The sequence below is a fragment of the Cervus canadensis genome, chromosome 15, assembly GCF_019320065.1.
Source record: "Cervus canadensis isolate Bull #8, Minnesota chromosome 15, ASM1932006v1, whole genome shotgun sequence".
Classification (NCBI taxonomy): domain Eukaryota; kingdom Metazoa; phylum Chordata; class Mammalia; order Artiodactyla; family Cervidae; genus Cervus; species Cervus canadensis.
The window spans coordinates 74,192,737-74,218,406 of NC_057400.1; the positions used below are offsets into that span (position 1 = coordinate 74,192,737).

Below are 25,670 nucleotides of genomic sequence, written 5' to 3' on the forward strand. Positions count from 1 at the left end.
CCCTGTGCCTGGATGATGCTCTGTACCCGAGACACTCTGGTTCCCTGAGTGGGAGACAGGAGGCACAGGAGGGTTCCCGGGTGTCCCTGATGCCTTGAGAGATGGCCCAGCACCCTGACTGAGTAGCCTGGGGGCCGGGTCAGTGACAATGACAACCACAGCACTGTCCTTTGCAAGCCTCCAGTGGGCCGCGCACCCTGCAGAGAGCTTGTGTGTCCGTCATCTAAAGGCCAGAACACACGGTCATGGCCATGATTAGGGTCCTTCTCTGGCTGGGCAATTGGGCTTAGAGAGCGCGGGCCAGCCCCTGCTGCACCACGAGTGAGGGCCTGGACTGGACCCCTGGCTGCTCTGACCGGCATGAGCCCAGCGATGGCCTGCCCTGTGCCTGAGCCTCCACAGAGGGCACTGGGGGCTGCGGGGTATGGGGAGAGATGGGGCTCCAGGGTGAGCGACTAGTTCTAATCTCGGCTTTGCCTCTGCCCACTGTGGCCCTCGGGGGGTCACTCTCTCCAGGCCTCTGCCTGTCCGTCTGTGAGCTGGAGACGCTGGGCAGGGGTGTCATCTGGGAAGGCCACTGCGTCTTGGCACACGCTGGCACCTGGCGTGTCCTCGGCACACGGTGGCCACAGGGGTGGGTGACAGCCACACGGGGTGACCCAAGCTGGTGTGGGGCAGCGTGGGCCGACTGCATGTTGAGTCTCCACGGTGCCAAGGCCAGCCTGGGGTGGGGATGGTGCTGTGCTCCGCCCCAGAAGGTGTGTCCCTCGAGTGCGGCCCGCGGGTCCTGACCTCTGTTCCTTTCTCCTGCTCAGCAACATGTCCAGCGCCTTGGCCAACGCCGTGTGCCAGCGCTGCCAGGCGCGCTTCGCCCCTGCCGAGCGGATCGTCAACAGCAACGGAGAGCTATACCACGAGCACTGCTTCGTGTGCGCCCAGTGCTTCCGGCCCTTCCCCGAGGGGCTCTTCTACGAGGTGAGCGTGCTCCCTGACCCTTGCCCCTGCTTCCCGGAGCCCAAGCCCCTGGCCCAGCTCAGGGTCTGCCCTCTGGCAGCCTGCGGGCCTCGCCTGGCCACGGTCCTCCAGTGACAGACGCAGACGTGCCGGGCCTTGGGCCCAGTGGTGCTCCTGCCAGCCCAGAACCTTGCTGGCCACCCCGCGGGGGTCCCGCCCTCACCTCCGTGAACAGTGCTCTCCTGGTGTGCGTGCTGCTGAAGGAGTCACTGTTCATCCTGTCATCTCTGGGAGCCCCCAAGGTCAGACAGTAAACATAACCAACATATACCTGATGCTGCTAAGTGCTCAGGTTATAAGGAGTCCTGGGGGTGGGGGTGGGGGGGCCTGAGCAGGGAGGTAACGTTTGAGCAGACCTGAAGGAGGTGAGGGAGCATGTGTGTACCTGCAGGAAGAGCTCTCAGCAGAGGGGACAGCAAGCGCAAAGGCCCTGAGGTTGGGGTGTGTGGGTTTTGGAGCAGTAGGAGGCTGGTGTGATGGAAGCAGAGGAAATGAGAGGGGGCGGCAGAAGATGAGGGAGGGCAGGCAGAATTGTTTAACTCTGCAGGCCTTCATGGGGCCTTAGGCTTCATCCTGGGAGGGGCAGGACCCATACTGTCTGTCTGACAGTAGAAAAGGGCCTCTCTGGTTGCTATGTGGAGGAGAGACTATGCAGGGGTGGGGACAGAAGCTAGGAGGACAGGTGGGACTAGTTATTTCTTTGGTAATCCAGATGGAAGAGAAGGGCTGAGCTGCCCTTGGTCCCAAGAGCAGATTGTTAAATTTTCAGCGATCCTGCAGGCTGGTTGCTAAATACAGTCATTATTAAAAGTTGAATGATGTATACATACAATGAGATAAAAGTAGCAGATACTCAAAACTCATCACTTCCTAATTGTTTTATTCCGTTTCACTACCTGTTACTGTGCTTGTGTGCTGGAAACGCAGTACCGTGGTGGCTGCTGACATCTCTTCTCAATTCCACGTCAGCGGCATTTTGGTAGCTTCAAACTGACCATGGTGGGAATATTTACACCACAGAAATTGGCAAATGCTGCCAGGCTGCCTCAGGGCACACCATGGCAATGCTCAGAGGCTGGTTAGATTTTGAAGCTGAGGGGATTGGCTGACAGACGGCTGGGAGGTGTGTGATCTGCCTGACTGAGCAGGAGCTGCTGTTCCCCATGGTGCCTCCTCAGAATTGCTGGCCAGTGGTGGAGGTGGGGTGAAGGGGTGGAGTGGTACAGGGCTCTGTGGATGTGCCTATGATGATTTAAATTCCCGCTGCCCCTGCTGGGTAGGGCTCTAGCCAGGTGCAGCTTAATAAGACACTCTTAGGGAACAGGGGAAAACCAGATAAAATCGTCAAGGGAGGAGAAGGCAGAGGTAGGTGTTGGCCACGCTTGGGGCCAGTGCAAGGGTCCTCCTTGCCCAGACAGATGGGGACATCATGCAGGACTCGAGGTGCTCTGTTGCACCCCATTCCTGTGCCTCTTCTTCTGGGTCCCTTCCCTAGATCTTTTGTGGCCCCTGGGGGAGTGGACCTCTCACACACGAAACAGGGCCAAGGGATACACAGAATTCAACCTTGATCCCTGGGCTTCCTGGCATTAACATCCACCCCGAGCCCTAAGCCTGCCCCTGGGACCAATAAGGCCAAAATCTTCAGCAAACAGCGGTGGCCCTTTGAGGGGCCAGCCTTGCTGAGTTGCCAGCTTCCTCGAGGTCCCTCACTCTGCACTCTCCCCAAGTCAGACAGGGCAATCCTGTCCTGCCCTCAGGCCTTGTGCTGACTGCTCCCTGTGTGGAAATCCCTCTTCTGAGGACCCCCATCCCCTTCCATCTTTCCACTCCTTATCACCTCCTCCAGGAAGTCCCCCACGCAATGCTTCCTGTGGTGGTAGCAGGTGTACAAAGTAGGGTGCTTATCCAGCCTCCCCGAGGGCAGGTCCTCACCCCACTGACCAGTGCAGCTCAGAGGATGACAGTGCCTTCCTTGTCCTTTCTCTGCTGGCCCCATTTGCAGTTCGAAGGTCGGAAGTACTGTGAGCATGACTTCCAGATGCTGTTTGCTCCGTGCTGCGGGTCCTGCGGTAAGGCTTCCACGATATGCCTGGGAAGCGGGGATGGGAGTGTAGGGAGCCCTGTCTCTCTGAGCAGTGGCCTTCGGACCCCTGTGCTCATCACCTTCCCAAGCTCTGGGGAGGGCGCCCTGGGGCCAGGCAGAGCCAGGCGGGCCCCAGTGTGGAGGAACTCTGGAGGGGGAGGGCACAAGGCCAGCAGGACCTCTCTCCTGCAGGCGAATTCATCATTGGCCGCGTCATCAAGGCCATGAACAACAACTGGCACCCTGGATGCTTCCGCTGTGAGCTGTGCGATGTGGAGCTGGCTGACCTGGGCTTTGTGAAGAACGCAGGCAGGTGAGACGGGCCTCACCACAGGCCCAGGCCCGGTCCAGGTGACTCGGGCTGCCAATGGGGCTGCCACCGCTGCCATCCCTGCGAGGTGGGCAGGAGAACTCTGTCTGGTTTACGGGTGAGGATGGGGGCTGGAGAGTGAGGGGTGAGGAATCGAGGCCACCCCAGGCTCAGGGCTGCTCTTGGGAGTTGGCTGACGGTAGACAGCCAGGAGGCAGGGGGCCGAAGTGGGAGCTCTTGGTGCAATGCGAAGATGAGGAGCTGTGAGTTAGGCTCCTGCCTGCCTGGCCACCCAGGCTGCAGCTGACCCCCCTGTCCTCAGACCCCACGTGTGCTGCTGGGGGGAAAGCACTCAGCTGGGACCCAAGGGTGCTCCAAAATTCAGGCCCGGGCTCCCTTAGCAGGCTAAGCTGTCACCTTCCACGAACACCTGCTCTTTTCTCCTCCCCCTCTCTGCCCCTCACTGTTCCAGCACCCCCACCCCCACAGCCAGGACCTCCCTTCCCCCTCCCTTGCCCTGACCTCCCCTGCCCTGCACCTGTGCTCCCCTCCCTTGTCACAGCGGGGGCTGTGTCCCTGAATCCAAAGCCCCGCTCACTCCCTGCTCCTCCAGCAGGGCTCACAGCTCTGGACCTCGCTGGTCCATTTCTAATGGCTCAGGCGTGGTGGCCCCCTGGTTCAAAGCACCCTGTCAGCCTTCGCTCCACGGTGACTCCCTGCAGCCCTTCCCAGCACCCAGCCGGCTCCTCCATCTACTCCCCACTGCCCAAGCTGCTCAGGGCTCCCGCAGCCTTCACTGCCACTCCCGCTTCTCTCCGGGTGCCTAGGAGCCCAGGTTCTGGTGGTCTCCTCCGCTTCTCTCCGGGTGCCTAGGAGCCCAGGTTCTGGTGGTCTCTGGCTGTGCTGTCCCTCTCCTGGCTCCATTCCCCTTCCTCCACCCGTCTCTCTATGGCGGGCTCCTTTGGGGCTTTGCATTTGGCCCAAATGGTGGGTCTCTGCTGGGCAATCCAGATGTAGGCCTCCACCCTAGACCTCTCCCTCGGAATACCCCATTGCCCACATGCCATCTCCACAGTGTCTGGCAGGCATCCCAAATGCCACAGAACCCACCCAGCCAACTTTGAGTTTCTCCTCTGCTGGCAATCAGGCCTCACGGAAGCACACACCTGCCTCGTTAGCAACACCTCAGCTGTCTGTCTGCCCCCTGCTTGCTCCCCTGTCTGGGCGCTGGTCACCATCTCTTGCTCTCTCGGAGCCCCACTTCCTAACGCCGCTGTAGTGACCTTGTCCGTCTGTCTTCTCCAGCAGAGACGTGTGCTGTTCATCCTGGTGTCTGCAGGGTGCTCACTAGGCGCCTGAGTGTTGAGTGCTGATATGAGGGGCCACGGGGGGCAGACAGTGCAGCAGGGGTCCCGAGCTGCTCCCTGAGGTCACCTGCCAGGTGTGGGCCTGAGCTGCAGCTCACGCAGGGACTCCTGCTCTAGTGTTTGCTGGAAAAATCCAGAAAAGGCTGGACTTGCTCGGGAAAATAAGGTATTACTGTGGCGACAGCCAGGTGGGGCACCCTGCGGCCCAGGTTGGCACTCTGAAACCCACAAGGCAGAACGTCAGAGTCTGTGCGGGGTGGGCCGGCTGTGGGGCCAGCAGAAGCACAGTCCATGCTGCTGCCTGTGCCGCCACTTTGCCATTCTTGGGATGGAAGGAAGAGAAGTTCTGGGGAGGGAGTTGGCATTAACCAAAGAGAATAACTTTCAGTTATTAAAGTACAGTTATGTTTATGATCAGTATGCATGCATGCTAAGTTGCTTCAGTTGTGTCCAACTCTTTGTGACCTGGACTGTAGCCTACCAGGTTCCTCTGTCCATGGGATTTCCCAGGCAAGAATCCTGGAGCGGGTTGCCATTTCTTTCTCCAGGGGATCTTCCTGACCCAAGAATCGAAGGCGGGTCTCCTACATTGCAGGCAGTCTTCTGCATTGCAAGCAGATTCTTTACCAACTGAGCCACCAGGGAAGCCCTTATGATCAGAATAACCAAGTACATAAAAGGACTCGTGAGGGGCATACAGGCCACCCTCTAAGCAAAACACCTCACAGCTTGGCCAGCCAGGTGAAGGCCTCTTGGGGAGGAGTAGGATTCTGCCCCTGCTGGGTCTGGGTTAGTGGGAGATAGATTCATGGGCCAGGCTGCGTGCCTCCCCAACCCAGCAGTGACAAAGCTGGGCTCCCTGTGATGGCCCACCCATGGTCTGTGCTCCCCCAGGACTCAGAAGGGACAGGGCAGCTGCCAAGAAGCACTGGGGGATTGTCGGCACATGCAGGTCTGTGTGTGCCAGGAGGGACAGAGAGCTGATGTGTCCCACAAGCCCTGTGTTGCTGGCCGTCACCTGGAGATCACCCTGAAATGTGCTTACAGTGTTCGGCTCTCATGTACTGCCTGTGTCCCCTAAATGCAGGGGCCTTTGGGAAACGTGCCACAAAGGGAACTCAAAGCACCTTGCACTTGACAGGAAATCTTTAGACACCTTCTCCTGACCCTCCACCGAGCCCTGCCCCCACCCGTGCCCGCCTTCTGGCAGGCCATTCCCCTCTGTCCCCTGTGTTCTGCCAAGCTTCGCTGCCATGTGTTTCTGTTGTGAGAAGGAGGCCGAGAGCCTCGCAGGGGGCACTTTGGAGAGAAAGACGCTCATTGTTCGGGAATGTTCCTCTGGCCTCCTTGCCCATCACCGGGGGGAGGTGCGGAGGGGGCGGGGTCCAAGTCACTGAGTGTCTAGTGGCTGTGAATGAGCAGGATCAGTCCAGTACCCGCAGAGAAGTGGCCGTCTGGGCCCTTCGGCGCTGCCTCACCAGGGGCTGCTGACAGCCAAGACGGGACTCGGCACTGGGTGATGAGTTCGGGCCTGGAAGCGGGTCACGGTGACCGGCTGGGGTTTCGGTTCTTTTCTCAGGGGAGGTGGACTCCTCCTCGGTGGGTCTGCGGGGTGGTCCCTGTGGGGTTGGGAGGGGGTCCTCGGTGGGTCTGCGGGGTGGTCCCTGTGGGGTTGGGAGGGGGTCCTCGGTGGGTCTGCGGGGTGGTCCCTGTGGGGCTGGGAGGGGGTCCTCGGTGGGTGGGTCTGCGGAGTGGTCCCTGTGGGTCTGCGAGGGGGTCCTCGGGTGGGTTGCGGGGTGGTCCCTGTGGGGCTGGGAGGGGGTCCTCGGTGGGTCTTGCGGGGTGGTCCCTGTGGGGCTGGGAGGGGGTCCTCGGTGGCGTCTGCGGGTGGTCCCTGTGGGCTGGAGGGGTCCTCGGTGGGTTCGCGGAGTGGTCCCTGTGGGGCTGGGAGGGGTCCTCGGTGGGTCTGCGGGGTGGTCCCTGTGGGGTAGGGGTCCTCCTGTCTGCGGCGGTGGTGCTGGGAGGGGGTCCTCGGTGGGTCTGCGGGGTGGGTCCCTGTGGGGCTGGGAGGGGGTCCTCGGTGGGTCTGCGGGGTGGTCCCTGTGGGGCTGGGAGGGGGTCCTCGGTGGGTCTGCGGGGTGGTCCCTGTGGGGTTGGGAGGGGTCCTCGGGTGGTCTGCGGTGGTCCCTGTGCGGTTGGGAGGGGTCCTCGGTGGGTTGCGGGTGGTCCGTGGGGTTGGGAGGGGTCCTCCGGGGTGGTCCCTGTGGGGCTGGGAGGGGGTCCTCGGTGGGTCTGCGGGGTGGTCCCTGTGGGGCTGGGAGGGGGTCCTCGGTGGGTCTGCGGGGTGGTCCCTGTGGGGTTGGGGAGGGGCCGGGGCCCAGGCTCACAGCTCCGACCTGGCGCTCAGCGAGCTCTCGTTGGTCCTGCCGTCGGCACTGGGGGGCAGCCCTGGGAGCCGCTTGCCGCACAGCAGGCTGCGCAGGGCATCGCGGAACTTCTCGGCCACGAAGAAGTACATGACGGGGTCGAGCGCGCCGTTGAGGCTGGTGAGGCAGGAGGTGATGCGGTTGCCGAGCGCCAGCGCGCGCTGGGCGGCGCACGAGGTGCGCTGGCCGCGGTAGCGCAGCACGTAGACGGAGCGGTGGACGTGATAGGGCACGAAGCAGACCAGGAAGATGGCCAGCACCGCCGCGATCATGCGCACCGCCTTGTTCTTGAGGCGCCGCTCCACGCGCGGGCCCTGCCGCAGGCTGCGGATGATCAGCAGGTAGCAGGTGACCGTGGTGACGAATGGGAAGGTGAAGGCCACGGCCAGGGACGCCAGGGCATGCTGGGAAGCCTTTTCCCTGTAGAGCTGCAGGCAGACCACCGTGTGGTTGGTCCGTACGGTCTGCGGGCTCACCAGCAGCGGGGCCATGGCCACGGCCACCACCACCCAGAGGAAGGCGCAGGCCAGGTGGGCGTGGAGCGGCCTGCGGAGCTTGAGGGACTTGACGGGGTGCACGATGGCCAGGAAGCGGTCAGCGCTGATGCAGGTGAGGAAGTAGATGCTGGCATACATGTTGAGGTAGAAGAGGAAGCCCGTGAGCCGGCACGGAATCTCCCCAAAGGGCCAGTGATTCCCTGAGAAGTGGTAGACCAGGCGGGTGGGGAGGACCAGCACGCAGGACAGGTCGGCGACGGCCAGGTGCATCAGGAACACGTTGGCAGGGGTGCTGGACTTGTGATCCCGGATGAAGAGCCACAGGGCCAGGGCGTTGCCCACAAAAGCGAGGATGAAATCCAGGAGGTAGAAAGAGGCGAAGAGGACGTTTTCCAGGGGCGTCTCTTGGCCGCATTGCTCCACAGGGGCCAGGGAGGAGTTGGCCAGTATACCTGGGGAGGCCTCCTCAAGGCCATTCATGCTTCAGCCAGAGGCAGAGGCACTGAGCCTGGAGGGAACAAGCAGACAGGCCAGCTTCAGAGAGCCTGGGACAGGCGAGGCATCACCCTCTGCAGACATGAGCTCTTGGAAGCCTCTAGTACCTGCTGACCCCAACCATGCTCGGCATTGCCTCGGGGGCTACAGGGCACCTCCTGTGTCCAGCTGGGGTTGGGCAAGTGTCAGTCATGTCCAATTCTTTGCGATCCCATGGACTGTAGACAGAGTCCATGGAATTCTCCGGGCAAGAATACTGGAGTGGGTTGCCATGCCCTTCTCCAGGGGTTCTTCTCCACCCAGGGATGAAACTCTTTCTGTTTTATATTTTGATTGTTTTTTTTTTTTTTTTAAACCTCAAGGCATGTGGGATCTTAGCTCCCTGACCAGGGACCGAACCTGCACCCCCTGCTTTGGAAGGCCACAGAAAGCAAAACCAAAACCAGGGCCCGGGTGCCAAACTATTACTGGGGTCAGCTCCCCACCATGCAGCTGTGTCCCTGTAGAGCATGGGGAAGTCTGGGCAGGGCCCTGGGGTCCCTGAAGGCCACCTCTCAGGCCTGGGGGATGGAGTCAGCATCATAGGGAGAGAGAGCATGGTGACCTGTCTGTCTGTCTGAGGCCCTGGTGGGGGTGGGGGCTGAGGGAGGGGCCCTCATCTTCTGCCCCTCCCCCCTGTGTGCTGTCTGACCAGTGGGGTGCATGAGTCCCCAGAGCCTTGCTTCTCATGGGTGGGGCACCTCGTCCTGAGAGCCCAGTGTGGGGGGCTCGGCCGACTCCTCCTCAGCATCACGTGAACCCTGCTCAGCCTCCCTGACCCGCCTGTCCACTAGGTTCCCCAGTGCTCCCAGCACCAGCCACGGGAGGGCCTTACAAGGAATGCAGTGTCCTGTTCTGTCTACAGCACCCAAAGGCCGTCCGGGCCAGCGTCCCAAGGTCTTGAGCTTTTTGAACTCAGCCACCAGCCCTGCTTCGGGCGTGTTAGTGGGCAGAGACTTGTGTCTTAGAAAGCCTGTGGGCCCAGGCCTGCAGTGGGTGTTTTACTACCTGGAGTAGTTTAACTAGAGCTTCCGTGGTGGCTCAGACAGTAAAAGCATCTGCTTGCAATGCAGGAGACCCTGGTTCGATCCCTGGGTGGGGAAGATCCCCTGGAGAAGGAAATGGCAAACCACTCCAGTATTCTTGCCTGGAAAATTCCATGGATGGAGGAAGCGCATAGGCTACAGTCCATGGGGTCACTTTAACTATCAGGAGGCAGATTCTTTTCCAGGAGAGGAAGAGCCATATGTCCCAGAGGTAGAGAGACTGGCCAGGGTGTTCTGGCCAAGATCTGCAGCCCCAGAGAGGCCAGGACCCAGGGAGGTGGCCTGTCTCTGCCCAGCCTTGCCCGCCTGGTTTACCCTCAGCATAAACCAGGGGCCATGGCTCAGAGCCCTGCTGGCCTCAGAAACAAACTGTTTCTGTCTGGTGACCCCAGTTCTGAGTGGGTCACTGGTGGTCCCTCCCCAACAGACAGAGTGACAGATTTCCCATTTTGATTTTGGTTGACTCAGGAGATTCACAAAGGAGAGGAAAGGTCCGAATGCCCCGCCTCCCCCAGGCCTTGGACAGATGTGGGCAGGAGAAGGCAGACCCCACGCGGCCCGCAGCCCCATGGAGGGCTGGGGAGGCGGCTGCCAGTCTCTTCTCCTGGCCTGGGGTTTCAGCGTAGGGCACCTCTGCCTACAGTGCAGCTTCAGGAGCTCCCCTGGATCCCACCTTCCAGCAGCCCCATCCCCCGCCTGTGGGCTGCAGAGGGGGCAGGAGGGGGCGCTCACAGGAGCAGCGGGAATGGAGCGGGGAGCAGCAGTTGCACACACGAGCCACAGAGGACCTGGGGCATAGAGGACCTTCTCCTGTCCTGGGGTCCTCTCCTTTTAGTGACCAAGATAACAGTCCTGGCGGGGACTGACAGGTGCTCCTGGAGCATGGTGATGTTAGCACTGGCGGCCCCTAAGTGTGAGGCTGGGCGCCATCCCCAGGTGTGGGTTCCTGACGTAGATGGAGCAGGGCCAGCGGTTCAGACTTGGGCAGCTAGGAGGGCAGGAGGGCAGTGCGGGTGTGAGGAGCTGGCAGGCCAGGCAGCAGCTTGACCCTCTGCGTCATGCCTCATCAGCCACCACTGGGGTCCCTGGGCACCCCCAGGCACCCCCGCTGCCCCACAGCTGGCTGAGCAGGAGGAAGTCAGGGGCAGTGAGCATCTGGCCAGTCATTCTCAAGCCAGCGGAGGCTCTCGCCTGATCATGCCACCTTCTGATTATTGAAGGGATCCAGAGATGTCCCCCTGCCCAAATCTCTCCTGGACCCAGAGTGGTTCAGATTCCCTAAAATTCTAATACAGAGATTATTTTTTGTTGCTCCCAAGTGTGTGTGACCTGAGGCAATGGGGGAAGTGGGGGAGGCCTGGAGGCCAAGTAAGGGAGGGGTCTTGATGGGGCTGAGCTGGGTACCCTCCACTCTGAGCTACCCTGACGCCCAGACTCTGCCCACCCCACTGGTGGTACAGTCATCACCCAGCCCCTCTATGAGGTCTGCTCACAGGTACTGACTATCTTCTCTGCCCAGCGTGAGGCAGGCCTGTCCGGGCACTGCCCACGAGTCCTCAGGGGCAGATGTCCGCTGCCTCATTTTACAGATGAGGACATGGAGGTTCAGCATCAGCTAACTTGTCCAGGGTCATTTGGCCAGGGCAATAGCCCAGGAGTAGGAAGCCAGATCCTGAAGACCCAGCAGTGACAGCCAATACCTCCGCCTGCTTTTCCTCCAGGGGCTGATGGGTCCCTGCTTCCAAGGCTTGTGTGGAGCTGTCTCCCAGGCTCAGCGCCTCTCCTGGGGGCCTGGCCCCAGGAACAGCGACACAGTTTGCACCACCCTTTGTTCAAGAAGCAAGACTTTCCAAATGGTGGCAGTCGAGCAGTGGACTGAGCGTGGTGCCCTACGTGTGCACAGGGGGCACCCTGTGGGCTGCCTGGCACCCGGCTTTCTGCTCCTGCCCAGGGCCTTCTGAACCCCACCATTAAAGGCCGCATGCACCATGCTCTCTCTGGGTGCAGACTTGATTTCAGAATGCTTTCAGGCTGTGTCAGGCTTGTTGCGGTTTCTCCACCCTGCCCCTGCATTACAAGTTTTGATGTCGGTTTTGCAGTGGGTCTGGGGGGGCTCCTGCTCCTCTCCACGTGTCCCTAGAAATGCCTGCTCTCACGGTCTCTCGACGTCTCACTGTGCTCGGGGCAGGGCGGATGGGGGGCGTGGGGGCCCCGACCATGGAGCAGGTGCAGGGCTCGCCTCTGGAGGGGACGTGGGTGGGCGTGCAGTGGGAGGAGGCTGAGGTGGCAGGCGGTCTGTCGGTGTCGCCGGCACCTGTCCCTCCTGCCTACTCGTTGGGCCCCTCCAGGTGCCCTGGCTAGAGGAGAAGAGTGCGGGGACTGTCGCTGCAGCCATGGGGCCACAGCCTGGGCACCCACTCTTCCTTTAAAAGCCCCCGCAGTGAGACAGGAGCACCGCCCACGGGCTGCTCTAATTCAGACCAGGGAGGCCTCGATAAGTAGGTTGAAGCGAGATGGCAGAGATTATCCCGTTCTGCCTCTGCTGGGCCCGCGCTGGCTGCCCGCGCCCCCGACCCCGCTCCCCAGCCGTGCCCTTACCTCTCACAGCGGGTCTGGGGCAGCAGGTGGGCTGCGGCCTGTGGGTGGGTGGTGGCTCCGTGTGGCTGTGGTAGAGGCCGGCTGGCTATTTAAGGAGAGGCAGGGAGGCTGCACCCCCTCGGGCCCTGAAAGGCTGCTTCATTCCTGAGGGGTCCCCTGTGTGGCGGGCCACTCCTCTGGCTGCCTCTGCTGCCACTGGGCTGTGAATATTCCAGTGTGTCCCAGCTCCCCCCTCCCTTTGGCCCCCAGCTGGGTCGCCGAGCGTCACAGAGGCCGAGTGTGTGACTATCTACCAAGCCGTGGAGTGGGCGCCGGCTGGGTGGGGGTCTTGGCTGGGACCGACAGACAACAGGATGTTTCAGAACAGGGTAATTTCCTACCACGGGGAGGGGGCCAGGGAGGGGCTGGTTGCCATGACAACGGGCCTGGGTGCCCAAGCCTGCACTGGCCATCAGCAGAGCAGGGGGTCTTGTGAATGGGGAAGGGTGGGAGACCGAGGAGTCTTGTTTGGTCAAATGAGAGGGGATTCTTTCAGCACACTTGCTGTAGGGTCCTTGTGTCCTGCCCTGTATAATGAGGCCCCCTTTGGGTGTGCGGAATAAATCATGGCCTTTATTTCCAGCAGGGCCCAGCTGCAGGCTGCCTCATAATGGGGCGCTGTCTGTGCCTGTGGGGACCCGGAGGCCTGGCCCTCGTCTGTGGGGGCTCCTCCTCTGGACAGGAGGCCTGGGAAGAGAGCCACTGCTGCCTGCCCCCTACTGCTCCTCCAAGGCTCCTCCTGGGAGTCTGGGGGGTGGCTGTTTGGATGTCGACAGTGGCTACTCCAGCAAAGTTGTTTCTCTCTGTCTTTCCCAAAACGATACACCCAGTAGCACAGGGCACCAGACCACTATTTCTAGTTTCAAAAGACTTTACAACTTTTTAGTTAAGATGTTTAAAGCTATACATGCTATCACTGGGAGGAACCTCCCACAGGTACTCTCTGAAATGTGCTCTTTCACACAGTCCTGTGCACTTGGGATTACTGCCCATTTTACAGATGAGGAAACTGAGGCTCCAGCCACAAACCAGTGAGCTAGGATTCGGACTCAAGCATGTGTCACTCTAAAACTTAGGCTGCATGTGTATGTGTTTTGTCTTGTTCTCTTCTGCTGCACCTCAGTGGTAGAATTCCTAGGTTCCATCTTCATTCTACCTTGGAAAAATTCTGCAGGTTGTCCTTAGATCTGGTGCTGGGATCAGGTCTGTTGAAAAGATATTTCTCATCTGGGGGTCCTGTGAGAGAGCAGGGTTCCTCAGTTCTGTCTTGACCCGGAGCTGGTGGGGTGTGAGGCTCCCTCCCCACTGTGGCCCAAGGTAGCTGTCTGGGAGAACTGGCTCATGGTGGCTTGAAGCACGGGAATCTGGCTGGCTTCCCTGAGTGCAGCTGTCGGTTGTTGGATGATTGATGACAGTGGTTTTAAGGGCACTGAGTGTTGCAACCAGATTTTGAGGAGTTGTGCTCATTTCGGTGAACTTTGAGGAGAAATCTTTCCATATGGGTTGAATGTTGTCCTGCTGCTAAGAGGAGGCATCAGAATTGGAGTGGAGCGGTGGGGAATAAACACTCTCTGAGACAGAGACATAGCAGGTGGCAGGTGTGGCGTGGGGAGGCTCTGCCATGGCAGGAGACCCGGGATGGGGCTGGGCAGAGGGTGTCTTAGGGAGAGTGGGGTGGGGAGAGCCCACTGGGCTTCAGGGACCTTGCAGGGGAGGGGGGCAAAGCCTTGCCCAGGAGATGGAGACTAGAGCCCAGGCCACAACTGTGGGCCCTGGGCGGGTAGAGGGAGCCAGGGGTCCCAGGCCAGGAGATGGCCTAGTCTCAGTAGCCGTCAGGTCTTGGGGAGATGACACCTGCTGTCCTCCCCTTCCTGTTGTTCACAGTTGTTCATGTACTCACGCATCAGAAGATGCATCCTGAGCCTCTGCCTTGTGCGGGGCACCCAGGCTTCGGAGGAGTACAGCTGGGAGCCTGTTCACAGCTTAGAAGGTGGCTGCTGGGCACTCCTTTGGGCCCTTGTCCTTCAGCTCTGGGGAGATAAGACACACTTGGGGCAAGCAGAGGGCAGTCCAGACCCAAATGCAGTGGCCAATGCTATGGTCAAGGGCAGGGAGTTCGCTGCCCTGGCATCTAGGATCTGCCTACCACACCTGCCTGGCGGGGGTGTGGGGTGTGTGGGGTGGGAGCGGCGTGGTCCTGAGTCTGAGAGTTAATCTTTCAAGAAGACTCCCTGTGTGTGCTTAGATGCTCAGTTGTGTCAGACTCTTTGCGACCCCATGGACTGTAGCCCGCGAGGCTCCTGTGTCCATGGGATTTCCCAGACAAGAATACTGGAGTGGGTTGCCATTTCCTCCTCCAGGGGATCTTCCCAACCCAGGGATCGAACCCGAGTCTTCTACATCTCCTGCATTGGCAGGCAGATTCTTTACTTGATCTGCCCCTGAAAGAGGCCAACACTGGTATCAGGTGGGCATGAGGCTGGTGGGAGGGGTGGGGGCCTGGAAAAGGGAGAGCAGGAAGGCCCAGATGCCGACAGCACTGGCAGATCAGGTGGCAGGTGGGGGATGGGAGCAGGGCACTGGGGCCTTTGTATTAATGCATCTTTGCCCGGGACAGTGAATCTAAATTCCTGCCGCCTGTGAGGCCCAAGGAAACAGAAACCATGTTGATTTCTCTCAGTAGAGACCGCAGCTGTTGCCCAGAGGAGAAAGTACCATCAGAAATTACTCGGAGGTCTTTACAAAAAAGACTCTGTAATGACAGTTCCTAGGTCTGGGGGCTCCATCTGGCACAACCGTGCTTGTCTTTGGAGACAGAGCAAGCCTGTAGACGTCCGGGTTCCTCTTTGTTGGGAGGACCCCTGAGGAAGCAGGTCCTGAGTGCCCGACGGGCCTGGCACTCCTTGGCTCCTTGACTGGGCACAGTGGGCTGGTAACACACTGTACAGTTACTCCTATGTGTTGAAAGATATTTGAAAAATAAAGTGAATTTTTGAGCTGTTCTTGTCCACATGATGTCCTAGGCTCAGAAAAAGCATAAAGAAGAAAAACACCGTGTTTGCCTTGCGTCCAAAGACACCAGCACCAACTTGCCGCCGTGTTTCCTTCTGCTCTTTGTCCTGTGCTCCTCTTAGAGGGCTCACCTGTGGCCTTCCCAGCAGCAGATTGTTGGCTGGCTGTTCCGGGACACTGGGCTGAACCCCCAAGGCTTCCCGACATTTGTTCAGGCTGTAGGGGTGAGGGTGTTGTTGTTGTTCAGTCGCTCAGTCGTGTCCGACTCTTTGCAACCCCATGGACTGCAGCACGCCAGGCCTCCCTGCCCTTCACCAACTCCCGGAGCTTGCTCAAACTCATGTCCATCGAGTCGGTGATACCATCCGACCATCTCATCCTCTGTTGTCCTCTCCTCCTCCTGCCTTCAATCTTTCCCAGCATCAGGGTCTTTTCTAATGAGTCAGCTTTTCGCATCAGGTGGCCAAAGTATTGGAGCTTCAGCTTCAGCATCAGCATCAGCCCTTCCAATGTATTGATTTTCTTTAGGGTTGACTGGTTTGATCTCCTTGCAGTCCAAGGGACTCTCAAGAGTCTTCTCCAACACCACAGTTTGAAAGCATCAGTTCTTTGGTGCTCAGCCTTCTTTATGGTCCAGCTCTCACATCCATACATGACCACTGGAAAAACCACAGCTCTGACTAGACGGACCTTTGTCTTCGGTGTTCGGAGATGTCTTCTCCAGGGAGGTGGCCCAGCTGCCTGGGGGCGCTGCGGAGGGGAGGCTGTGTTCCTCACACCCGCCTCACTCCCCACAGACACCTGTGCCGACCCTGCCACAACCGCGAGAAGGCCAAGGGCCTGGGCAAGTACATCTGTCAGCGCTGCCACCTGGTCATCGACGAGCAGCCCCTCATGTTCAAGAACGACGCCTACCACCCTGACCACTTCAGCTGCACCCACTGCGGGTAGGGGGAGAGCTGGGTGGAGGTGGGACAGCCCCCCAGGGCAGTGATGGGGCTGGAGAGGAGGACCAGGTGGGCAGAGGGGCAACGGGAGAGTGGGGTGCAGGGGCAGGTAGAATGGGGGCCCGAGGACATCCATGCAGGAGACTCCTCTCTTTGGGGCTCCGTTCAGGGAGGACTGGAGACTCAGAGGTGCCCGAGGGACGAGAGAGGAAGGAGAGGCTGCAGGGTCCCCCCGCCCCGCTGGGTCTGTCCCAGATGCCCAGTCTGATCTGGGGGCGGAGGGGCCGGGAACAGCTCTGTGCCAAACAGAGGCCTCCTTCTGCGAGGGCCGAGCCGGAATCCCATGCCCTGGGGCCTGTCTGGGGCACAGGAAGTCTCCAAAGAGAGCAGAGATGAAAGCAACGCCTGCCTGAGGGGCTCTGCAGGGACAGAACTGGGGTGGGGGGCTGTTCAGAAGCTGCTGCCTTGGGTCTGGAGGGGCGGGAGCTGGGCAGTGCCGTCACTGGGGGCTCTGCGCTGTCTTCCAGGAAGGAGCTGACCGCAGAGGCCCGGGAGCTGAAGGGCGAGCTCTACTGCCTGCCCTGCCACGACAAGATGGGGGTCCCCATCTGCGGGGCCTGCCGCCGGCCCATCGAGGGCCGGGTGGTCAATGCACTGGGCAAGCAGTGGCACGTGGAGGTGAGCGAGGCCGGTGTGGACAGCAGACTCGGGGGCCCAGCTCATGTTCACAGCCAAAGTCTGGCCCTGCTGCAACCCCTCCACACTCCCTCCCAGAACCGACCTTCCTCTGGGGGGCTGCCCTTCCTGGCCCCTGGCCGGGGGCGGCTCAGTCCATGGGACCCAGAGACCTGAGGGCACAGAGCAGGGCCAAGCAGGCACACCACCCCCAAGGCGTCCTTTCCTTCCTGGCCTTCTAGAGGATGCCAAAGTCCTGAGACACCCCCACCCTTCCTCCCTTTCCTGGGCTTCTAGAAGATTCCAAGGTCATGAGAACACCTGGGGGACATTGGTCTGGGGCGCCCTGTGGGATTGTGGCTGATGGAAGTGGGTCTCCGCTGGGGGCTCCGGCACTCACAGTCACTGCCTGGAAGAGAGGCATGCAAGCCTGTGGCCAGGCCAGCTCTGCGTCCCACAGGCTCTGCCTTGGGTGGCCCCTCCGTGAGGGTCCTGATGTGGCCCCTGACCCCCAGCCTCCCATGGGAAGGTGAGTCATCGCACCCAGAAGCCTCCCGAACGGGAAGACGTGTCCGGTGACTCTGGGCTTGTGGAGAGAGGAGTCCGCGGGAGTGCAGCCCTCTGTGCTGCAGGCGCCTCGCCGGCACCTGACTCCTTGGGCTGCAGGTGCCTAGCAGCGAGGAGTGAGGTCTGCTAAGCAGGGGCAACTCACGGAGGTGTCGGCCCCACGGCCCTCCTGTGGGTCCTGCGAGCCCCCGACCCCGTCAGCCTCTGGGCTGTCTCCTGGGGACGTGGCTGTTGCCTCAACTCTGCCATTGCCGCCCCTCGCCCCCCTCCCCAGCACTTCGTCTGCGCCAAGTGTGAGAAGCCGTTCCTGGGGCACCGGCACTATGAGAAGAAGGGTCTGGCCTACTGTGAGACTCACTACAACCAGGTGCGGGCTGAGGCAGGGCAGCGGGTGCCCGGCAGGCCGGGCTGGCCGGAGAGGGCATGGGACAGCCTCCTCCCCTGGGAGCCCCGTGGCGGGTGCTGAGTGGGGGCTGTGCCCCAGGCCTGTGAGCTGAGTGTCTCGGCACCTGGGCAGCCCCTGTGACCTCAGTGTCCCCGTTTGGGAAATGTGCCCCGTGGCCAGGCCTGTCGCAGGGACTGAGTGAGATGGCATGTGAAGTCCTGGGCTCTCGGGGTGACATGTGCCACAGCCCCCCTGCCTCCTACCAGGCCCAGCAAAACTGCACAGAGAATGGGCTTCCGGCCCTGACCGCACTCCCCAGGACGCCAGGGCAGCAGAGGGGCCTTAGAGGGGGCAGCATCACCACCTCCATCTTGGGGGGCGGTGATTCTGACGAGCCCTCAGACCCCAGCCTGTGCCCTAGTCCAGGAGGCCTTGGAGGCCCGAGAGGCCTGGGTAGATGTCAGGAACTGCCCTTTGGGGCGGGGTGGGGCGACCCCCCTGGCCAGGGCCGGGGGCATGAACGCCCGCATGTGTGTAACCCCCTGCTCTGTCCACAGCTCTTTGGGGATGTCTGCTACACTTGCAGCCACGTGATCGAGGGCGATGGTGAGGCCCCGTCCCTGTGCCCACTTCCTGCCCCAGCCCCTATCCCCTGCGCGCTCTGGGCTTGTGGGCCCTGCAGCTGTGTGCCTGGCTGGCCCCCCCTGTGCACAGGGGGCCCTGTGGCTGACCTGTGGGGTCACTGAGCCTGCGTCTGCCCCTCACAGTGGTGTCAGCCCTCAACAAGGCCTGGTGCGTGCACTGCTTCTCCTGTTCCACCTGTAACAGCCGGCTCACCCTGAAGTAAGTGGTGCACCCACCCCTCACCACAGCGCCCCCTGCCCCCGGGCAGGAGAGGAGCCGCAGTGGGTGGAGACCCACACAGTGTCCGCCTCCTCCCCTTCCCGCTCCTGGAGCCTGTTGGGGACTCCTGCTGGAGTTGGCTGTCTCTAGGCAGAAAGGGAGGCCTGGAGGCCTCCTACCTCGCATCTCCTACCTCCAGAGGTCTACCGTGACCTCTGGCCACAAAGTCACGCCCAGGGCAGGCGACAGGCTGCTGTGTGGGAAGGCGGTGTGCTCCAGGCTGGGGCCCAGAGGAGACCCCAGCCCTCCCGACCGCTGCCCGTCCTCCCCAGGAACAAGTTTGTGGAGTTCGACATGAAGCCCGTGTGTAAGCGGTGCTACGAGAAGTTCCCGCTGGAGCTGAAGAAACGGCTGAAGAAGCTGTCGGAGCTGGCTGCCCGCAGGGCGCAGCCCAAGTCCTCGGGCCTCCCCACTGCCTGAGAGGCCTGCCCCCGGGCCGCTTCCTGCGCGTTGCTCTTCTGCTGCCCGATGCTTCACTCCCCAGTTCAGCTCCCTGAACCTGCCGCATCTCGCTCCTGTCTCTCTGCTCAGCATCCCTCCTCCTCCCCTCCACCTTCGAGCATCCTCTTCTCCCTCCTTTCACGAGGCCGTGGGGCAGGGGCCTGGGTGTGGTGAGCCTATGACAGGTCCACATCCACAGTTTCGGCCCAAGGTCCTCCAGGGCCAGGAACAGATAGGGGCTGGTGTCACCTGACTCAGCCTGCCCTGACCTGTCCCATCCCTGCAGAGGCCTCGTGGCAGCTTGGCCAGCCTCTGCCCCACATGGCACAGATGGAGCCCCCAGCCAGGCAGCCACCCTGGGCCCTAGGCCACATGGGTGGGGGGGGCCTCTGGTGAACCGTCCTTCTCTCCCCCACCACGTGCTCACTCAGCCAAGGAGGATCCCAGTACCCAGACCAGGCCGGCATGTCTTGCACTTCACCCTACACAGCAGCTGGAGGGGCCCGGCGCACCCCACCTCTGGGGTGCGTGCTGATTCCCTGGGTGCAGTCTGGAGCCAGGAGGTGATGGGCTCCAGTGGGTGGCTCATTCCTGCCCTCCAAGAAGGACACTACACTCGCACAACGAATGAAGGCTTCTTTACACCACCCCAGGGCCTGTGTGGTTTGTGGCATCAGGGTGGACATGCTGCTGCAGTGTGAGAAAGACAAAGACCAGACTGGACAGGCATCCCAGGGCCAGGCTGCAACACAGCCTGGAGAAAAGGTCAGCAGAGACCCTCAGTCCTTGAGGGCTGGCCCCGTGGGTGGAGTCGGGGGACAGGCCGGCTGGGGGTCCAGGGTGAGCCCAGGCCCCAAGGCCCTGCATGCTGATCCTCCCTCTGTGTGGGGAGAGGGGCCCATAGCTCTTCCAGCAGACCCCCCTGGCAGCCTCCCATGCCCAGTGTCCTGATGGGGAAGGAGGAAAGCTGTGCCAAGGGGCCCATAGGGAGTCCCTTCCCAGTCTGAGAAGCAGGAAGGGAAGGAGGTGGAAAGAAAGGTGAGACATGACGGAAGTCATTCTCTGAGGATGAAGCTGTCCTCCCTGTCCCTGGGGGGATCATAGTGCTTTTTGCTTTTAACAGAAGGAAATTTTCCTGGCCAGCACCTCCTGGATCTCTGGCCCATCTAACCTGCAACCCTCTTCTCTCACTGACACACACTCCCCAGTGCTCCATGAACTTTTATTGAACATTTCTAGGGGGTTCTCTCATCATCCACCCATCAGCTGTGAGGCCTACCACTCCCAGTGCCGCCCTGGGTGCCTGCCTTTGCCCCTTATAGTCAGCACCCAAGGGAGGGACCCACTGGGGTGCCAAAGGGTGGGAGGGGGCGTTCTGGGGACAGGGCAGGCCTCGGGCCCAGAGGAGGGCCCTGGGTGAGCCCCACAGGGATCCCTGACCGTGGAGGGCGGCTGAGTGGGCCAGAGGACCCTGCTGCTACGGGTGGCTTGGGACTGAGCTGCGGGGCCCCCGCTGCCGGTTCACGGTGCTTATCAGCTGCTGCACGTACGAGGTCAGCAGATCATCCATCTTGTAGCCCTGCATTAGGGGAAGGTGGGGTACAGTTAGGCAGGGCGTGGACCAGGGCTTGGGGGCCCAGCTTCTGCCTCAGTGACACCCCAGGCAGACGTGGTGACGAGAGAAGCAGGACTGTGTCTGGGCCCTGAGTCCTCATCCCTCCTAGGACCACAGAGCTCCCTGCCAGGCCTTGATGCCCCTGAGTGACACGCCCCGCCCTCCCTGCACTGCACCTCCATCGAGTCCTCCACCAGCCCAGCCTGGCCTGTCCGTGCCAGGCGTGGGAGCTGGGCTCTCCCATGAGCAATTCACTCGGTGGCATCGGGGGTCAAGGTGTGGGAGGCCTAGTGTCCAGAGCCTCTGGGTGCTTTGCGTCTGGGCTGGGAAAGGGACCTGGGGCCCCCGGAAGGCCCCCCGGGCCTGGAGCTCACCAGAGAGGTCTCACACAGCAGGCGGCTGCCCCGGCCCAGGCCCCCCAGCACCATGTGGAAGTAGGTACTGCCGCTGCTCCAGCTGGCGATCTTGGTGAAGGGGTAGGTGGTGAGCAGGTCCTGGGGCCACAGCAGGCAGGTGGGTCAGAGCCAGCCAAAGCCCAGGAGGCTTGAGGGGCCCCGGGTCTGAACTGCTGCCCGGGATCCTCCAGAGCCCAGGGCCGATGTATAGGAGGACGGGAGCCCAGCCTCCCTGCACGGGGGCCTCCCTGGCCCTGCCAGGGCCCTCTGCTACCTTGGTCTTGGGGTGGATGAGCAGGACCCCGTGCCGGTTGATGGCAATGAGGATGATGTCCGGGTGGGAGGGCTCCGAGGTTTGCTGGGGAGGGAGGGCGTCACAGAGATCACAGCCCCTCCTTGAGACACACGCATGCATACGTGCCCTCCCAGACCTGGCCGTGGCCCTGCCTGTGGCCTGTCTGCAGGAGAAGCTCAGGCTGCCGGGGCCAGAGCTGTGTGGGGCCTGATTGGCCAGGACAGTGGGTCTGGGGTGCAACCTACCTTCACCTCGAAGAAGGCAGACCCGAAGGTGGGCCACCGGCAGATCCACTTCAGGAAGGCCACCTTGGCCTCCTCCACCGTCTTGTCCTTGTGCTTGTTGCAGGCCAGGAGGATGTTCTAGGGAAAGCCAGGGCCAGTGGGGTCTCAGTGGAGACCACAGCCTGGCTGGGCCACCACATGAGGCCCTGAGGCTCCGGCCAGAACAACGGCTGCTGCCTGAGGCTGTGGGTGGCAGACCCAGTCCACCCTCCCGCAGCCACACGTGGGCAGGACCCCTACAGGGGCAGCAGCCAAGGGCCCCCTCTCCAGCCCCCAACAAGGACCTTCTTCCATTCCTCCGAGGACATTAGGCGTGTGAGGTTCTCAGGCACGAGTTCCCGCAGGATCTTGGGGATGCTGGCTAGCTGGGACTGGTCATCACCAAACCTGGCCTTGTAGATGAGGCCAGCCAAGTGGATGGCATCCTCCCTTGAACACTTGTGGAACCCACGCAGGTACTTGGGCAGCTCCTGGGTGAAGGAAAAGCTGGACTTTAGGCTCCTACCACCCCCAGCTTTGCACTCAGGTGGTAGCCCAGTAGAATCTAGGAAACAGAGCCTGCAGAGAAATAAGGTCCTCAGGGTTAGGTTTCCAGCAGAGGGAAGGTGACTGAGCGCGGGCAGGGCTCCCCAACACCTCGCTGCAGAGCTGGGCCTGCTCTACCCCTTCAGGGCAAGGCCTAGCACTTCACAGGCTCGGGACCCTCTGGGCGCTCCCCTCCCTGGCAGGCGTGTTGCAGGTGAGGGTACAGCTACTGTCTGCAGGTGCCACTGTCCCAAGGCACTGCTCTCCATTTGCTCCTGGCTCCAGAACCCTGACCGACCACGAGGCCCTGGGCGGGAGGTGGGTGGCCCTGGGCAAAGAGGCCATCCCCCACTCTGAGGGCAGGTGTGGCCCCAACACCCAGCAGGAGGGGCAGCCGGGTACCTGGTGGTAATGAAGGATGGTGTCTGCCTTCACATCTTTCCCAGGGGCCACGTTGAGCCACAGTTTCCGCATGAAATACACCTGATAGGGGATTGTCACAGGGGCCCCTGGGCAGGGGCAGCAGTGAGCACAGAGCCTGTCCCTGGCCAGGCAGGCTCTGAGGCCTTACACCCATTCTTACGCCCTGCTACTTGGCCCTCCCACATCGCTGCTGTGTCTGCTACCATGACCTCCCCTTTGGAAAGCCTCCATGCCTCTTTCTCCCTGGCCCCCAGCCCTTCCTCGGCCTTCAAGATGAATAGGCACTCCTGGATCTCCCTGTGGGGTCAGACTCCCTTCTGCCCCTGTGCACCCTTCATCACCCCAAAGTCCGGCCATGTGTTCCAGGCCTGCCCCATGCCCAGCCCCTGCCCGAGCTGGTAGAGTTCTCAGGGCAGGGCCTCACTGCCTGGCCCCAGGCCTGGCCATACCCATGAGCCAGGGGACCTGAGGAGAACGAATGAATGAATGGGCATGAGCGAGGGTCCAGGGGAGCTGTCTGACCCCGGCCCAGGAGGCAGACAAGTCCTGCTCCACCTCAGATCCCAGCAACATCCTCCTTTGTGGCCCCAGCCTGGCTCCCAGAGCCTTCTCACCTTCCTTCTGGGGCTTGTTTTTCTTTACCCAGTCAGACACGTGCCACAAGGAGTCAAAGAAGAAGTCTCCCTCCTTCTGGCTGATGACCTGGGGCAGGTGGAGAGGAGGGGACAGGCAGGAAGGTGTGCAGGAGGCCAGGTGTCACACCGGGGCTCTGTGACCCCTCTCGCCTGTGTGCCTGTGTACCCCGGCGGGGGCTGGCCCAGTGCAGGTGGGAGACCCCCACCTGCTTTAACCGCCTTCCCTCCCGCCCCTTGGCCTGTGGGCCACACACCTTGTCTGCGATCTTGATGAAGAGGCTGCAGCCCTCCCAGGAGGCAAGCTGCAGCCGGGCGGCGATGCTGTCACAGGCGTCCCGCACCCGGGTGTTGGCACCCACCTCCAGCATCTGGGCAGAGGGGCAGCCCGTGACCACCTCAGGACTTGGCTCAGCTCTGGATAAGCCTCTGAACCCTGCTGGCTGAGGCTGGGCGTGCCCTGTCCTGAGAAGGGTGAGACTACCCCTCTAGAAACCTGGCCAGATGTGTGCACTGTTTTGTCACAGGGCTCACTGTCTCGAGGTACCCAAGAGGCCTGGCTTTTTCAACTTGCTCTGAGAGTCTGCAGCCAGACTGGGAACTTCCCATCATGGGTTCTGCCATCTCCAGGCCACAGTCCACTTGGGGAGGGCTGTGAGGTCACCATCCCCCACTTCCCCTCCCTCCACTGCTGCCATTTAGCCAAGGGTCTCCCGCTGGAGGCAGGGATGGCAACCCACTCCAGCACTCTTGCCTGGAGAATCCTTTGGACAGAGGAGCCTGGTAGGCTACAGTCCATGGGGTCGCAGAGTCAGACATGACTGAAGTGACTTAGCACACACACATGCACTGCCAACTCCCAGCTGTCTCTTCCGCTGTCCCCAACAGCCAACTGGGTTCCATCCATAAGCACCTCACGGGATCCCTGCTCACTGTGGCCCCGGGGCTGGGTGGAAGCCCCAAGGGGCCTCTAGGCCCTGGAATTCAGCCTTGTTGCCCAGCCTCCTGGCCTCCTCACTCCTGTGCCTGGCCTGGAAGGCCCCCCATGCCTTTGGGACATCCCGACTCCCCACCATACTACAACCTCCCCAGGGCCAGCAGTCCCCTGCATGACCTGGAGCCCCTGAGGGTGCCCAGCGCTCAGTTCATGCTGGCGGGAGCCAGTGAGAACAGAGCTGTATTTTCACAGGAGGGGGGCTAGGAGAGCACAAAGGGGAGGCGGTCCATTCGCACTCACACAGCTGTGTCCGTAGGCGTCGCCCAGCTCTCCTAGAGTGGCCCCAGTGGGGAAGTAGCTTGCTCTGGCTGTGCTGGGGGTGGGGAGGGGAGGCTCACCTCGCTCGTGTTGTTGGGCAGGTAGACCTTGTGGCAGATGCGGGAGATGTTCTGCTCCGCGGCCTCAACCTCCACCTGGTGCGGCGGCTGCTTCCGGGGCCCTGTCCTGGAGCGAAGTGCACGCTGCCCGGGCCACCACCACCCACCCAGGCCTGGCCCCGCACCAGCCTTTGAGCTCAGCTACGTGCCATGCACGAGGAGCTGCCCTGAGGAGGTGCCGGGCACGTGGCCCATGGGAGGCGGCAGAGGCCAGCCTGGCCTCATCCCCCAGGAGCCCTGAGGTTCTGACAGCACATGTAGGGGGAGGACCAGGCTGGGCAGGGCACCAGCGGGCAGGGTGGGTCGCGTTCTCATTTTCATATAGCCGGGCACTGGGTATGGGCCTCTTCATGACCCAGGCGGCCACTCATGGCCAGAAACCCGCCAACCCCTCCAGCCTCCCTGCAGCCCTCCTGGGCCTCACTGTGTGTCTCCCCCCCCCCGGTGGCTGGGGCCGGGCCCTGTCTCCCCAGATTGACACCACTTCAGAGAGGAAGCCGAGTCTGGCTCCTCTGGTGGGTGTGCCCACTGGAACACGATCCCGGGAGACTGGTGGGCCACACTCCCCGGCACTCCCAGAGAAATGTTCCGGGGGCACCTGGGAGTTGGCAGGCTCACCTCAGGACCCTCTGGATGCGGCGGCTGCAGTCGGGGGCCAGCACCTTCCTCCTCCGCGTGTCTATGAACTTCTGGGCGTGCGGCAGCAGCGCCTTGCCGGGTGGGAAGAGGCCGGTGCAGAGCCACAGCAGCTGCCAGCCCCGCTCCTCACTGTACCTGTGGATGGCAGCACAGGTCAGCCCAGGAGGGGCCCCTCCTGGAGGCCGAGCCCTCCAGCACTGCAGGGAGATGGGGCTCTTTGCAGGATTGTTCATGTGAGCAGAGACCTGCCTGAGGCCACGGGCGAGGAGGCCACTGCCCTGCTGTCAACACCATCAAAGCCTTCCCGCTCACAAGAAGGAGAGGGAGTGCTATCATGCCCCTTTTGTGGAGGAGAGCACTGAGGTTTAGAGAGGCCAGGTGACGAACGACACAGGGTAGGAGCGGCACGGCCCAGGGCAAGAAGTCCCAACACCGCCCCCCCCCCGCCAACCCCAGTGTTACAACGAAGGCTGCCTTTACGAGGTGGGGGCTGGGGACCCCCCGGCGGGGGGCCGAGGGGGCCTGTGCCTGCTGTGCCTTCCATCCCTCCCCGCTGCCCGCAGACCTCTTGGTGTTGTGCGTCAGCTGCTTCAGGATCTGGCAATAAACCTCGTCCTGCAGGGTGGCCTCCTGGAGGGCTG

General features: G+C 61.7%; 3 protein-coding genes across 7 annotated transcripts in view; 1 reads left to right on the forward strand and 2 right to left on the reverse strand.

Moving 5' to 3' along the window:
* The window catches only part of LIMS2 (LIM zinc finger domain containing 2), a 44,040-nt gene extending 24,546 nt beyond the window's left edge, over nt 1-19,494 (forward strand). For all 4 annotated transcript variants that reach the window (XM_043487452.1, XM_043487451.1, XM_043487450.1 and 1 more), the window contains exons 2-10: nt 816-975; nt 3,020-3,086; nt 3,293-3,413; nt 15,727-15,876; nt 16,404-16,554; nt 17,393-17,485; nt 18,061-18,109; nt 18,271-18,346; nt 18,679-19,494. In XM_043487452.1, coding sequence (XP_043343387.1) covers nt 820-975; nt 3,020-3,086; nt 3,293-3,413; nt 15,727-15,876; nt 16,404-16,554; nt 17,393-17,485; nt 18,061-18,109; nt 18,271-18,346; nt 18,679-18,826 — 1,011 coding nt within the window. In that variant the 5' untranslated portion in view covers nt 816-819 and the 3' untranslated portion in view covers nt 18,827-19,494. The remainder of the gene's footprint in view (nt 1-815; nt 976-3,019; nt 3,087-3,292; nt 3,414-15,726; nt 15,877-16,403; nt 16,555-17,392; nt 17,486-18,060; nt 18,110-18,270; nt 18,347-18,678) is intronic.
* Nucleotides 7,054-12,156, reverse strand: GPR17 (G protein-coupled receptor 17). The gene is made up of 2 exons (XM_043487454.1): nt 11,879-12,156; nt 7,054-8,208 (listed from the first exon to the last, which is right to left on the reverse strand). The coding sequence occupies exon 2, from the start codon at nt 8,178-8,180 to the stop codon at nt 7,161-7,163; it is 1,020 nt and encodes a 339-aa protein (XP_043343389.1). The 5' UTR covers nt 8,181-8,208; nt 11,879-12,156; the 3' UTR covers nt 7,054-7,160.
* A 561-nt stretch (nt 19,495-20,055) lies between the features above and the next one.
* MYO7B (myosin VIIB) overlaps nt 20,056-25,670 on the reverse strand; it is a 117,051-nt gene continuing 111,436 nt past the window's right edge. For both annotated transcript variants that reach the window (XM_043487445.1, XM_043487444.1), the window contains 8 exons: nt 23,274-23,387; nt 22,999-23,086; nt 22,364-22,470; nt 21,721-21,906; nt 21,398-21,514; nt 21,132-21,215; nt 20,837-20,956; nt 20,056-20,426 (listed from right to left, as the gene is read on the reverse strand). In XM_043487445.1, the coding sequence (XP_043343380.1) occupies nt 20,325-20,426; nt 20,837-20,956; nt 21,132-21,215; nt 21,398-21,514; nt 21,721-21,906; nt 22,364-22,470; nt 22,999-23,086; nt 23,274-23,387 (918 nt within the window). In that variant the 3' untranslated portion in view covers nt 20,056-20,324. The remainder of the gene's footprint in view (nt 20,427-20,836; nt 20,957-21,131; nt 21,216-21,397; nt 21,515-21,720; nt 21,907-22,363; nt 22,471-22,998; nt 23,087-23,273; nt 23,388-25,670) is intronic.

Bases quoted from the DNA above. Each gene is read 5' to 3' on its own strand.
- GPR17 (XM_043487454.1), bottom strand. From the start codon at position 8,180: ATGAATGGCCTTGAGGAGGCCTCCCCAGGTATACTGGCCAACTCCTCC.